Source organism: Trichechus manatus, unplaced genomic scaffold (genome assembly GCF_000243295.1).
Source record: "Trichechus manatus latirostris isolate Lorelei unplaced genomic scaffold, TriManLat1.0 scaffold00131, whole genome shotgun sequence".
Classification (NCBI taxonomy): Eukaryota; Metazoa; Chordata; class Mammalia; order Sirenia; family Trichechidae; genus Trichechus; species Trichechus manatus.
Window position 1 is genome coordinate 2,009,086 of NW_004444067.1, and position 13,572 is coordinate 2,022,657.

The 13,572-nt window shown below is 60.8% G+C and overlaps 1 protein-coding gene across 3 annotated transcripts in view; it reads right to left on the reverse strand.

Annotated features, from left to right (window-relative positions):
- Positions 1–2,071: 2,071 nt before the first annotated feature.
- Positions 2,072–13,572, reverse strand: part of NCOR2 (nuclear receptor corepressor 2) — a 133,690-nt gene continuing 122,189 nt past the window's right edge. For 2 of the 3 annotated variants that reach the window (XM_004385001.2, XM_004385000.3), the window contains 10 exons: positions 11,637–12,064; positions 10,389–10,547; positions 9,938–10,083; positions 9,362–9,555; positions 8,544–8,693; positions 7,696–7,844; positions 6,949–7,002; positions 3,710–3,934; positions 2,708–2,890; positions 2,072–2,304 (listed from right to left, as the gene is read on the reverse strand). In XM_004385001.2, the coding sequence (XP_004385058.1) occupies positions 2,123–2,304; positions 2,708–2,890; positions 3,710–3,934; positions 6,949–7,002; positions 7,696–7,844; positions 8,544–8,693; positions 9,362–9,555; positions 9,938–10,083; positions 10,389–10,547; positions 11,637–12,064 (1,870 nt within the window). In that variant the 3' untranslated portion in view covers positions 2,072–2,122. The remainder of the gene's footprint in view (positions 2,305–2,707; positions 2,891–3,709; positions 3,935–6,948; positions 7,003–7,695; positions 7,845–8,543; positions 8,694–9,361; positions 9,556–9,937; positions 10,084–10,388; positions 10,548–11,636; positions 12,065–13,572) is intronic. The other variant, XM_004385002.2, reaches the window with a different exon arrangement.

Sequence of the window (13,572 nt, forward strand, 5' to 3'; positions counted from 1 at the left end):
GGCTTCTGAGCGCAGCACCCCACGCCTCACCGTCAGGCGCTCTCAGTCACCCCTGTCCAGGCAACACCTTCAGGACCAAACTCGAGCGTGGCGAGGCAGCCGCGAGTGCAGCCGGATCTGGACTCCCGGGGGCTCTCAGCTCAGCTGTGGGCTCCCCTGGGCCTCTTGTGTTTCCTGGAGGTTGCAGCATCACGCCTGAAAGCGGGAGAGCGGAGAAGGGAGGCGTGCGAACAGGCCCCGGGAAAGCACCCGCACGTGGGTGGGAGGCAGATGCTGGCGAAGCAGGGCCTGTAGCCCCACGGAGGGTCCCTCGGGGCTTCCCACAGACCAGTGTGGACTCAGCTGTGGGGGCTGTCCCTGCAGCTACCCTGCTCACCCTGAGACAGGGAGGGCTCTGCGTGGCTGTGCACTGGGAGCAGGGCAGCCTGGTGCTCACATCCAGGAGGCAAGATGACGGATGTACTTTTATGTTGACCCAGATGGTGAATTTCTCTGCAGCGAAGTGCTTTCTGATTGACAAGTGTCAGTTGATTATCTTAATAAAATGCACAAACCCAAAGTTGCTGCCACTGCTTTCTTTGCTCCTCAGATCCTACCATTTTACTCCGTGGGCACCCCCTTTGCTCCCTGCATGAGGATAGTTCCTGGGGGGACGCTGCCGCCCCCTCTGCTCCAGTGAGGGGGTGGAGGTGGAGTCCCAGGGCTTAGAGCCCATCCCCCAAGACTGCCTGTGTGTGAACCTCTCCACCTGAGAATGAGTCAATGGCTGCAGCCCAGCCCTCAGCCAGGCACGGGGTCTGCGTAGTGACACGGGCACACTCTTGCACCCCCATATGCCAGTTGTCGGCACCAGGGAGCAGCCCCCACTGCACGGGCCTCTGAGACACTGCCTTGTGAGTACACGCACAGGCCGAGGGCAGCCGAGCTGCTGGGAGGGGGGTGCTGCAGACCACTTGACAGTCAGTCAGAGGATAATGAGCAGCGCTTAGGCCCCACCCCTAACTGGCTGGCTGTATCTGTCCATCTGGCCCTCTGTGCGTCCATCTCTGTTCATCTGTCTCCAGCTGTCACTCCTCTCCCATCCCTGTCAGTCGTCACTTTCTACTTCCCTCCTCTCAAGTGTGAGCAGGTGAGGGGGTGCTCCCCGACCCTCCAGAATTATACTCCTACCCACCCCCAAGCCCTGGGCCCCCATTTCGAAGTAGAGAGGAAATCTTTGTAACTTGAGTATAATTCGCTTTTTAATCAGAACGTGTGTAAATGACAGAACACCGCCGCCGTGCGCAGATGGTGGCCACAGAACGCGCATCAAGTTCTGCCCGAGGGAGGGAGGGAGGCGGGACAGAGGGCTGAGGTGGGTGCCCCCGCTCCTCTGTCCTGTGGACCCTCTGTCCTGTGGCGATGGTCACCATGGGCCGCTGGCACACGGCTCTTGAACGGTCAGCAGAGATCGAAAGCTCAGCAGCAATAATACTGGGTAAGTCCTTCCTTGCGTAAAACATCTGAATTCATCGAAGGTATCAAAAATATACCCTGTAAACCAAGACATCATGTACATCTGCCTTTCCTTCCCACCGCTGCGGCGATGTGTGAAAAACAGTCCAGTTGCTCAGAGCGTCCGCTGCCCCAGGCCGTACCCGGCCCTTTCGCCTGCCTTGGTTTCCAGCAGGGCCAGGGCAGCCCGTGGGGCCAGGACTAGTGTCCTGGGGGCTGGACAGGGCCTGTGTCCGTCTGTCCAGAGCACTAAGCAGGATAGGGGAGTGCGGGGGCTGCTAGCTCAGTTTAGACTTTGGTTCCAAATGCGTTGGGGGGGGAGGCAGTGGCCTGGGAGGTGTGTGGTCGTCCTGCTTTGGGTCCCTGGCCGCGGGGTGTGGCTACCACATGCCCGCCGTGCCCTCCCCTCCCCTCCCCTCCCGAGCACCAGGTAAACATCCCCTGAGTGAGGTCTGCACAGGGCTAGCCCGGGGCGGGAGTCTTAGTTAAGGCTTTAGACAGGCAAGGATGCCGGCTCTGGACAGACGGACGCACGGACAGACTTGGGCTCCTTCCTCAGCAGGGGGAGTTAGCGTCCACCAGGCTCCTCGCCCTGCTGCTCGCTGGGCTCTGGCACTGCCCCCTGGAGTCACTCGCTGTCAGAGAGCGTCTCGTACTGCGAGCAGAGCAGGGGCTTGGGCTCCTCATCCCAGGCATGGTGGGGGCCAGCCAGGGGCCCACTGCCCGCGGGGAGGCCGGGAGGTGGCGGGGAGGCCATGACGCCTGCCTGCAGCCGCATGATCAGGGGGTTGTAGGGGAACGGTGTGGAGCCTGTGGGGTAGATGGCCAGAGGCCCTGTGAGCCGGCAGACCCCCACCCCAGTCATGCCCCCACAGGTTTTGCCAGCACAGCAGCTGCCTCACTGCTGGGCCCTTGGGGCTGTTTCCCAGCAGCCAGGAATCCTCCAAACAGACCTGAGCTCATGGGCCTCCCCACTCCATGCCCTCGGTGCTCCTCCCGCTTCCCTGCACAAGCCCCCAGCCTGGGTGATCTGGCCCCTGTCCCCCATCTCTCCCAGAATCTTCCAACCTCTCTGGTCAGGGGCCAGCACCTGGCTTCCTAGAAGAGCTCCGATCATGCCCTACACCCCCACCCTCACAGGAAGCTTGTGGGCTGTCAGGAGCTGGGACTCCACTGCCAGGCCCCCCGGACAGAACTGCCCGTGGCCGCCCACCTGCAGAAGAGGGCCGGTCTTCCCACACACGGTTGGTGAGCGGGGTCCGACGGTTACAGTCTCCCTCCGAGTGCACAGAGGAGACGGACGGGGGCCGGTCCCCAGACGCCAGGCCTGGGGCTGGGGACTTGGCTTTCCGACTGCTGGGTCTGCCAGAGGCCTTAGTTTTCCCGCCACCACCACCTGTGAGATGACAAGTGGGAGCAGCTGCATTGGACCGAAAAAAGAGCACAGGATCGGGGTGGTGGAGCAGTAGGGTGACCCCCCACCCCCACCCCAGGTGGCTCGTCTGTCCCCACCCCAGACAGGCTGGCCTCAGGACATCAAGGAGGTCGACCAGATAGCCAGACCCAGCTGTGAGCCTAGAGTTTGGAGGTGAGTTTCCATAGGAATCAAACTAGTGGGGAAAGGGTTCGGCTGTTCCCAAAGTCCCTTAGGCCACCCAGGCCTGACCCCAAGCGGGAAGCCGTGGCCCTTGCTGGCGCCCTGACTGCACTGGGGGGCTCGGTGGCTGCAGGCCCTCCAGCAAGGCACCTGGGTGCCTATTAAGAGTCTAGAAACTTCCTGGGATCTCCCCATCCAGGTCTCCTACTCAGACATGGAGCACGGAATGGGCCCCCAAGGCAGAGAGGGCCTAGCCCCTTGGCACCCCCCGTCCTGGCCCAAGTCCCCCCCCGCCCCCACTGGGCCCCAGGGTGTCCGTGTGGAGCAGGTGGGTCCTCCCCCAAGAAAACACCAGGCGGGCCGGGATGCTGGGGCGTCTTGGGCACCTCTAGCAGGAAAGGGGTGCTGCAGGGGGCTCGGCCGCGGGCTAGTGGTTTTAGGAAGCAGAAGCACTTGAGAGCCTAGTGGGGGGCAGCTTCGGCTTAGCAAACTCCAGAAGCTCAAGAGGCGCACAACCACACAGTCATAAGCTCCAGAGCTGGGGTGAGGGGGTCAGAGGCACACGAGGGAGCAGATTAATGACCCCAGAGGGGCAGGGGCGCGGCGCAGTCTGCAGACCTGGCGAGGCGAGCGAGTGGTCACTCCGTCCGTCAGCAGTGGTTATGGGGAGAGCAGAGGGCAGGCTGGCACTGGCAGTCAGAGGGTTAAAAGCGTTGGCGCTGAGCGGCGGGTGGTCCTCCCACTGCTCGTATTTACCCATGAGAGCCTTCCTAATTATTGCCTCCAGCCCCATGTTGGTGCTGGCGTGCTCCTGCACCGCCTGGCTTCTACAGGTCACTAGGCCTGGGAGAGAGACGGACAGACAGACACACAGGGCCGAGGGCAGACCGAGGAGGGGAGACACGGGAAGGAAAGGGAGAGAAATACACGGTGAGCACATTTTGGCACAGCATCCTGTTCTCTGTCCTCTCCCAGACCCTTTGTGGCTTCCTGTGGGGGTGGGCGGGAGTGGAGGGTCCCCTGATTTCAGAATCCCCCGGGAGGGGGGGTGGGAAAGTTACATGGGCCCCCAGCCTCGTTTTGGCTCTGCCCTCTGGGGAGTCGAAAGCCCCAATGTCCCCAACTCCAGCTGAGACTACTAACTGCTGTTTCAATTCTAAGTAGGGGAAAGGGGGAAGAAAGTGTGTTGGGGACACTCGGGCAGGCTGTCCTGTTTAGGGAAGGAAGGGGTTGCTGGGAAGTGGGTCAAGCCAGAGGTCGGTGCTTGGGGGTCCATCCTGGTTCCTCAAGATGTGTCGTGACCACAGATGTCTGCCCCCGCCTCTGAGGCCTGGGAACCTCAGCCACCTGCCTGCTGCCCCAGCTGGGCCTCACACTCCACCCGCCTGCCTCTCCCCTCCCAAGGAACCGGAAAGAGAGGTGCAGAGACATCGGGAGGGCACAGCCATGCGGTTACCGTGCGTGCGGGGACAGGGCAGAGCTCAGAGACGACCTACAGACCCGGCCCGCCCACACCACCCAGAACAAAGTGATCGAGGCAACGGACTGCTCACCGACGGGTCCTTCCCAACACCACGACTCAATCATTTTAAGCCTTTTCTGTTTACCAGATTTTTTCTTGGAGCTGAAGGGCCATGCTGGGGGACTTCGGCAAACCCCAGATGGGCATCTCTTTAAATGTCAGCATTTTTGTGAAACCAGACTTTGCTGTCAAAGACTACAATGAAGCCGAAGCCAGTTCTGCCTGCAGATTAGCAATGTTTTTGGGACACTTCTGCTCTGAGTGACTTGTACAAATACAGCCTGGTCCTTCCGACCACTAGTGTGTAGGCTGATGGCTTCTGTGAGGCTAAAAGCGACACTCAATAACATGTTTGTACGGCAACTGTTTGCTGTCTAGATTTTGTCTGTCTTTTCCTCCTTTTAGTTCCAAACTCATTTGCAGCCAGAAATGCTCTACTTTCCTAGCTGCATTTCTGCCACATTTCATTAGCTCTTAAAAAGCCAGTTCATCAACAAAAAGTAAAATTTCCAAGAGGGGTGGGTAAACACGGGAAAAAAAATATTGACGGCCCTCCCCATTAAGAAAACACCCCGACTACAGCTGCCGCTGAGTCGACTGCAACTCCTGGCAACCCCACATGTGCCAGAGTAGAACTGCACTCCACAGAGTTTTCCATGTTGGTATTTCAAAAGCAGACCACCAGGCCTTTCTTCCAAGGTGCTTCTGGGTAGACTCGAACCTCCAACCTTTCAGTTAGCGCCAAGCACAGTAACTGTCTGCACCACCCAGAACTCCCAAGAAAATGCCATCAAGTGGAAAGAACGAGGCAAGGAGGCCAGGCCTGCGTGTTCTCCTTGGAGGAAAGTTCCAGCAATCACTGGGGCCGTCAGAAAGCTGGGCAGTAAGCTCAACCATCTCCATTTATAAAGGCAAAGCCTGAAACAAGGACCAGGTCCTAGAAAAAAATCTGTGGACTAAATTGGGTGGAAAAAACATACAAGTTTTAGCACACACCTTAATTCTGCCGCCGCACAAAATTCTACATACACACCTGTGTGTCTACCACCTAGGTCAACATTTAGAACATTCTCTGGAAACATTCACTTTTAACCATCTGGTTGTTTCGACCAAACTCTCTCCTTCCCATTGCCTGGGCTCAGCAAAGCCCCCACATCTAGAGACTCTGGGAAGACACACATGGCCCAGTCAGGCCCCCTGCACCCCTGCCTAGAGCAAGGATGCTCGCTGGAGGCTCTGATGGCCCTGCATAAAATCCAGTCCCATCAGCTGATGTCCTGTGCTCACCCAGTTCCCAGGGCTTGAGAACCCTGAATGCCCTGCACGCGCTCTGGCCTCAGAGGTCCAACAGCTCCACAAACATGCTGGCCCCTCGGCCCGCCAGGCCTCTTCTCCAACACCCCACCCCCATTCTTCTCCTAGAGACAATGAACATACAGTGAGGGTCTGACCCTACAGACCCCTCAAGTCCAAAATATCTGCAAGTCCTACCGTTTTGGCTTGAAAAACGCATGTGAATTTACACCTGCCTCTGTATTTGATTTGGTGAAAAGTAAGCTTTCCTCTGCGCCCGGGCCTGATTCCCAAGTACAATGATGCTGTATCTACAGAATGGGCCTCGTGGATCCGGAGCTCCCTGCCCACATGCTCGACCCCCATCTGAGTGGCCGAGCAAACGCAGCAGCAGACGTTTCCAGGGTCGTGTGCATGGAGCTCTGGATTTCTCTCCAGAGATGCCCGCAGCAAGGCCTTCCCGCCCACCGCAGGGCTGTGCAAGAAGAAGGGGGGGGCCAGGTGGGAACGGGGGCGTGTGAGCTAGATGACAAGGGGGCGAGCTAGATAAGAATGGGGGGCGTGACCGAGATGAGAAGGAGGGGGCGGTCGAGAACGGGGTGGTGGGGGTTTGAGCGAGATGAGGAAGGACTAAGCTACATGAGATTGAAGGGGTGTGCGACGCTAAAACAAGGGTGAGTTAGATGAGAGCGAGGGTATAAACTTCAACAAGAAACGCCCTTGTCCCCATGATTCCTCTGGGGCTCCCGAGGCCACACCTGTCTCCTCCTAGGTCCCACGCCCCCAGCCTGGTTCCCCCAAGTGGCCGAGGCCACACCCCCTGAGCCCCACATAGGCCCCACATCCCCAGCCTGGTTCCCCCAAGCAGCAGAGACCACACCCCCCCTGAGCCCCCTCCTAGGTCCCATGCACCCAGCCTGGTTCCACCAAGTGGCAGAGACCACATACCCCCTAAGGTCCCTCCTAGGTCCCATGCACCCAGCCCAGTTCCCACAAGTGGCAGAGCTGGGGTGGGGGCAGGGCACAGACACTGGCTGGTTACCTGATCCACTGATGGCCGGCATGTTGAAGATCTCCGTGCCTGGCTGGCCCACATCTGGCGGGGACAACAAGGTGGGTGAGGCTTCGGGCCCGTGGCTCCTGGGAACTCCCCTGCCCTGCAGGGTCTAGGCCAGGTGCCCCGGGAGGTCTGGGCCAAGGCCTGAGGTTCAGCACTGTTAACTGGCTTGGGGCAGGAGATGCTGCCGGCTGCCGCCTGCCGCCCGCCGCCCACCGCCCACCCTCAGCAAGGCCCTGGAATCGGGTAGCCCTGGCCAGTGCCCACCTGCTCGACTGCGGCCCCCAATGCCCCAGTAACAAGGCTTCCTGAAGACACACACTATGAGATCGTTCGCCGGCTCCCCACCCTCTCGTTCGTTCTTCTGAGGACCTACTATGTGCCTGGCTCGGTGCTGGGGACCAGGGAGCCGAGTGCAGTGAGTGATGCCATCTGCACAGGAGACCTTGACAAGGCCTGCCTGGGGCCTCGCCTGGGGCTCAGCACAGACCCGTGCCCTCCCGTGGGCCCCACCGAGCGCCTGCTATGCACCCGGCACTATTCCAGACACCACGTTCTGCACCAGTGAGCACCTACAAGGACAGGCAAACACCGAACAGCCCTCCCGGGGACCCTGGAATGCAGGGCCAAGGCCAGGGAGTGGGTGGCGCCCTGAGGGTGTCTGTGGCTTCTGCACCCCAGGGCAGGCCCGGCCCAGCGTGGCCATGCTCGCAGGGGACCAGCGGCCCTTACTGTATTCCGGCTCGTTCCGGTTGTGGGTGTTGAGTTTCTTGTTGATCTCCTGATTCTTGGATCTAACCATGGCGGAGTTGCTCTCGGTCAGCTTGCTGAAGAAGGCCGGCGGCTGGCTGGTGTTGCCTGGAGACTTGGAGCCCACCCTGCTGCAGGGAGCAGACACCCCAGGTCAGCTCACTCAGTAAGTACTGAGTGCGCACGCCCTTGGTGATGGGGAGCTCACCACCGGACTGTCTTTGCTGTTCAGAACCAAACGCCTCCCACCCATCCCTGCACCCCATTGTCTCTCAGAAGACCTGGTCTCTTGAAATCTTCTCTGCAGGTTACACACCTTGGGCTTGGGATATCTCTGAGACACCCAGTAGCCCTGGGGAGCCACTCCAGTATGCCTGTGGCAGCCTAGCCCTCTGATGGGGCTAACATCATGCCCCGCCCTGAGGCCTGCAGCCTGGCTTCTTTCTCTGCCTCCACAACACCCCACGCTATTTGGACCCTCACTCAACATGTGCTGGCCTAAGGAGTCAGCCTGAGCAGACCTCGCCTATGGCTCAGGACACTGTGCCCCGAGATGGGCAGAATCTGCCGAGCAGGCCTGGAGTCACCCCGCTGCACCCCGAGGTCCCTGCTGACCTCCCGCCATCCCGCTGCACTCCAAGGCCCCTGCTGACCTCCTGCCATCCCGCAGTGCTCCAAAGGCCTCTGCTGACCTCCCAGAATCCCGCCACACCCCGAAACCCCCGCTGACCTCCTAGCATCCTGCTGTGCCCTGAGGCCCCTGCTGACCTCCCCATAGTAGGACAGAGCTGAGACCAGAGCCCCTGGGGAAGAAGGGTGCCCCGTGGTACCTGGGCTCCATCGGCTCCCCGTCCCGGTACAGCAGCGGGTACACAGCACCACGGGGGTGCCCGGGCTCGGCCATGCCCTCTGGTGGGGACACGGGCTCGATGCCATCCTTGCCGCTGCCCAGGGCCAAGGTCTTGCTGGGCTCTGGAGACCTGGGTGGAGACAGGTTGCCGGCTGGGTCAGCATTCTGTCCCGAAGGGGTGGGCCCACCTAGCCCTGCTGCATTTGGAGCCAGCAGCAGCCCACCTGTTCTATAGGGGACAACACTGTGGTCTCTGTAGCGCCTTCTCTATTTACCCAATCCTTTAAAAGCGTCAACACCTTCCTGAGCGCACACACTGCACAAAACCTGGCGGCTACAGCACGCTAAGTCCTGCTCTAGGCCCTCTGGTGAGTGTCCATGTGTGTGCACAGGAGTGTATGTCTGTATATGCGGATGTGTGTATAAGCATGAGTACACATACGAGCGTGGGTGTGTACACACACAAGAGTGCGGGCTGCTCCACAGCCCTGGTCTGAGCCTCAGCCCTGCCCCTGTGGATGCACCCACGTGTGGGCGTGTTAGTGCACTTCTCCAGGCCTCCACTTCCTCATCTGTGAAATGGGGATGAATGTGTTACCCATGCTCCTCAGTGCTGAGAACCCGAGTCCATACATTCCAGGTATTCAGACCCCAGCCTGGAACCCAGGAGTATGGCGCGCTCATGAAGTACGACTGACTAGCTGTGACCGTGGCCAGGCCCCCCTCACGCTGAGCCTGGTTTCTCTTCTGGCCGAGGCTCCTGAGTGCCAGCCCATGAGGGCATGGCCCTCCACTCACCTCTTGCCCCCTTCACTGTGCGGGGAGCCCCGGGCTGGGGCGCCATGGTCAGGGGGTGGGAGGTAGAGGTCACTGGGGGCGCGGCGGAGATCCAGGACGGGACAGCTGGCTCCGGGGAAGGAGTAGAGTGGGGCGGGGAGTGGGGCGCTGAGCTGCTGCGGGTGGTGCCGCGTGTAGTCCTGGGTGATGACCTCCTGCGGGCGGGGGGCGGGGATCAGGAAGGCAGGGGTCAGAAGAGTGGCACCTCCTTCGCGGGCCCATGCTCCGGCCTCCACGTCCCTCGTGGCCAGAGGGGTGGGACTTGACTGGCCAGTGTTGAAGACAACGATCCATAAAGTAAAAGACCCGTGGGACCAGGGCCATGACACCCTGAAGGCCCGCACCCTGGACCGCCAGGCCCACAGCTGGGGGAGAAGCAGCCACGGCATCCAAGTCTGAGCCCCTGGGATCTCCCACCTCGATCCCCATGCCTCCCCGTTGGGACTCAGCTACCCACCGGACCTGACACTCCCCTCCCCAAGCCTGGTCCCGCCCAAGGTGCAAAGACAACGAGGAGGGCGGAGAAGGGGTAATTACACTGATGTGCTGGGCCAGGGTGACCACCCGCTGGTGACCTTTGACCCCCAGGGCAGCCGGGGGCAGCGGGCTGGACGAGGGCTGGCTCTCAGGCAGTGGCCGCAGGTGCGGGAGGTGGGCCACCTCGCCGCTGAGCTTCACGGGGCCTGTGGGTGGAGTGGAGGGGGTCAGCGGGCCAGCATGGGGGAGACGGGGGGCCACCCGCCTGGGGGCTGTTGTCACTGTCACAGACAGATACAGGCTCGAACCCCACTGCCGACTCCTCTCCCTGTGCACCCCAGAAATGCCTCCCCTCCGTGCCGTGGACAACAGCCCCCACCCCCAGGTGCTGGTGAGCTGGGGACGGGGCCAGGCCGCATCTGGCTGCTTATGCTTCAGCCTCCCCTCCATGCTGTGGACAACAGCCCCCACCCCCAGGTGCTGGTGTACTGGGGACGGGACCGGGCCGCACCTGGCTGCTTGTGCCGCAGCTCCCCCTCCAGGTGGCTCTTGTCGGCCCCCTCGGGGTGCTTGGGGAGCCCCTTGTCATGCGCCAGGCCGGGCGGGCTCACGGGGCTGACGGGTTCCACCCCATCGGGGCTGTAGCTGCTGCCGCCGCCGCCATGGTAACCTGCACAGGGCAAGGGCAGTCAGCTGGGCCGTGCATCCAGGGGCTGCTGGCCTCCCACAGCCCCCACACTGGCGGGTCAGGAGGATGGGGAAACCCCAGCTGGGGTGGGGTGGGCAGATGGAAGGGGGGCAGGCCAGGAGTGGGTAGGCAGCCAGAGAGGAGAGGGCATGTGGGGAGAGAGGGTGGTCGAGAGAAAGTGAGAGAGAGGGACGGCCCCATTGAGAGAGGAGACACCAAGGTAGAGATACTGAGACGGACGGGGAGGGAGAAGCCGAGATGCACAGACAGCGGGCTGAGGAGAGGGAGACGGGGAAGGCGGGGTGGGCTGGGGCAGCAGGTAGTGGGCAGGGTGAAGGCCAGGTGGGCTGGTTAGGTGAGGCTCGGGCCCCGGCGGTCCTCCTCGGACCACAGCCTCACCAGCCCCCGGGGAAGGGAGAGGCGGAAGGCTGGGCACTCCATGGGCTTCTTTCCTCCCAGGGGCCGGGGCCACGGGCTGGGGCAGCCCAGAGTCCCCCCACTACAGCAGGAGACTCCCAGCTCCTCCTTAAAGGGTGGGGACTCCCTCCTCCCGCCCTGTCTGCCTCAGTTTCTCCACATCGAGCTTGATTGACACACAGCAGCAGGCAGGACCCCCGCCCTTAGCAGCCCACTCCCGCTCCCCAAACGAAGGCGCAGAGGGGGAGGTGGAGGCGCGGTCGGCGTCAAAATCACAGATCCATTCATTAACGAAAAAAAAAAAGAAAATCCAAAAAAAAATAATAATAATCACGGGAAAACAATGTGCAAATGATGAGGCGCCCCCCATCGGGCTGCGGTGGCTGCAGGAACCATCAGAGCGTGCACTCGGCAGCGGCAGCAGGTTGAAAAACAAAATACCAAAACCAACAAAAAACGGGGGAAGTATAAAAAGCAGAGATCTGGCAGTATCTTTAGACCACAAGACGGGGTGGGTGGGCGGCGGGCCGGAAGTCTTACCATCGCGAGGGGGGACGACGACCAGCGCACCTCCTTCTCGCGGCCCCTTATCGTGGGCAATTTGACGCATGATTATCGCGTCTATGAAGGTGGCCGCTGTCAGGGTGGTCTTACCCAGAGAACGGAGTTCCAGTTCCTGGATGGAAAAGGGTTTACTTTGAGTCTTTTCCCGGGGTGGGTCCGCGGCCGAGGCGGGCGGCGCTGGCTGCTCCAGGCTGGCGTGATGGGCGGTGAGGCTCTTTGCCGGGGCGCGGGCGATGGCCGTGTGGCTGGGGCCAGGGGGCGGCAGAGGCCGGGGCTCGGAGCCCTTGCTGGGGGAGGAGGCGGGTTCGAGTGCGGCGCGGGCGGGGGGCTTGGCGAGGAAGGCGTGGCTGGCGTCGGTGCGGAGCCGCTCGGGCCGGGCCACCCGTGGGGCCTCCTTGGGCAGCAGAACAGGCTCCATGAGGGTGGGGTAGACCCCGTCGAGCGTGCTGCCCAGTGGGCAGTGCGTGGCAGGCGGGAATGTGGCGGCAGGGCGGACAGGCGAGGAGGTGGAGGTGGACCTGGGAGGGAGAGAACGGGTCAGGCGGCCAAGGGAGCCACACTCGGGGGCTCATGTGGACCTGGGTGTGATCACCCCCTCACTCCAGCACCCTCAGTGAGTCCCAGCGGCCCCGGGTCACAGCCACACTCCCTGCTGCTCCGAGTCAACCGCCCCTGACCGTGGCCTGTGAACCCCTGGGGCATGGCCTCACCTAGTTGGCTCATTCATTCATTCGTTCACTCATTACAGAAATGTTTACTGAGCACCTACTGAGTGCCAGGCACTGCTCTAGGTAACTGCCAAGAAGCCAGACCAAAATTCCTGCCTTCAGGGAACTTACTAGCCAGCTGAGGAGACAGACTGTAACCATGTTCATAACCAGTCAAAACCCTATCAGGGGGTGGTCACTGAACTCAGTCGAGTGATGGGAAAAAGAACAGCAAGGAGACTCTCAGGCAGGGTGGAGAGGAGATGCCTTCCTAGGGGGTGGCATTCGAGCGGGGACCTGCTCAGGTGCAAGAGGAAGTGAGCCTGGGGAGGGGCTGGAGGAGCATGCGCAAAGGCCCTGAGGCGGCTGAGGCCACCGGTCAGACAGGAACGAAGACACCGCTGGGGGCAGGTATGTGGCCTGGGGAAGTGGCCGCCAGCTCCCTGGACGCCCACTGTGCCCTCCAACTGGAACACTCTCCCCACTCCTGCAGGGCTAACTCAGCCACTTTTGAGCTTCACATGTCCCTTCCTCCAGATAGCCTTCCCTGGCTGCCACCTGCCTCACCATCACTGTGTCCACCAACCCAGCTCAGGGACGAGGCTCGTGCCAGCAGGCCCACCAAAAAGAAGGAACATATAAGTGCACCACCTCCGATCCTCACGGTGACTGCTCGGGATAACAATTATCCCCACTTTTGCAGATAAGTAAACCGAGGCTCCATCCACCTACCCAATCATCTATTCACCTACCCACCCACCCATCCATTCACCTACCCACCCACCTACCCATCCATCCACCTACCACCTACCCATCCATCCGTTCACCTACCCACTCACCTGTCCATCCATCCATCCACCCACCACCTACCCATCCACCCACCACCTATCCACCTACTCATCCATCTATCCACCGAACCCACTCAACCCAATCACTAATCTACCTATCAATCCATCCAACTCCCACCTACATATCCATCTATCCAGCCTCTTATCTACTCTTTCCTCCACCTAACCACTCATCACCTGTTCACCCTACTACCCACCCACCTCTCCTCTTACCTATCCATCACCCGCTCATCCACCCCTCAGCTCACCAAGTGTATCATCTACTACCCACCCACCCAACTACTGTACATCACCCAGCCCATCTGCCCATCCACCATATCATCTACCACCCACCCACTCACCTGTCCACTGTGCATCCCTGAACCCCTCCACCCATCAACCCACCAACCAACCAACCATATCATCTAACACTCCCCAACCCCCCTATCCACTGTGCATCCACATCCACTAACCCATATCCCCAACCCTGCC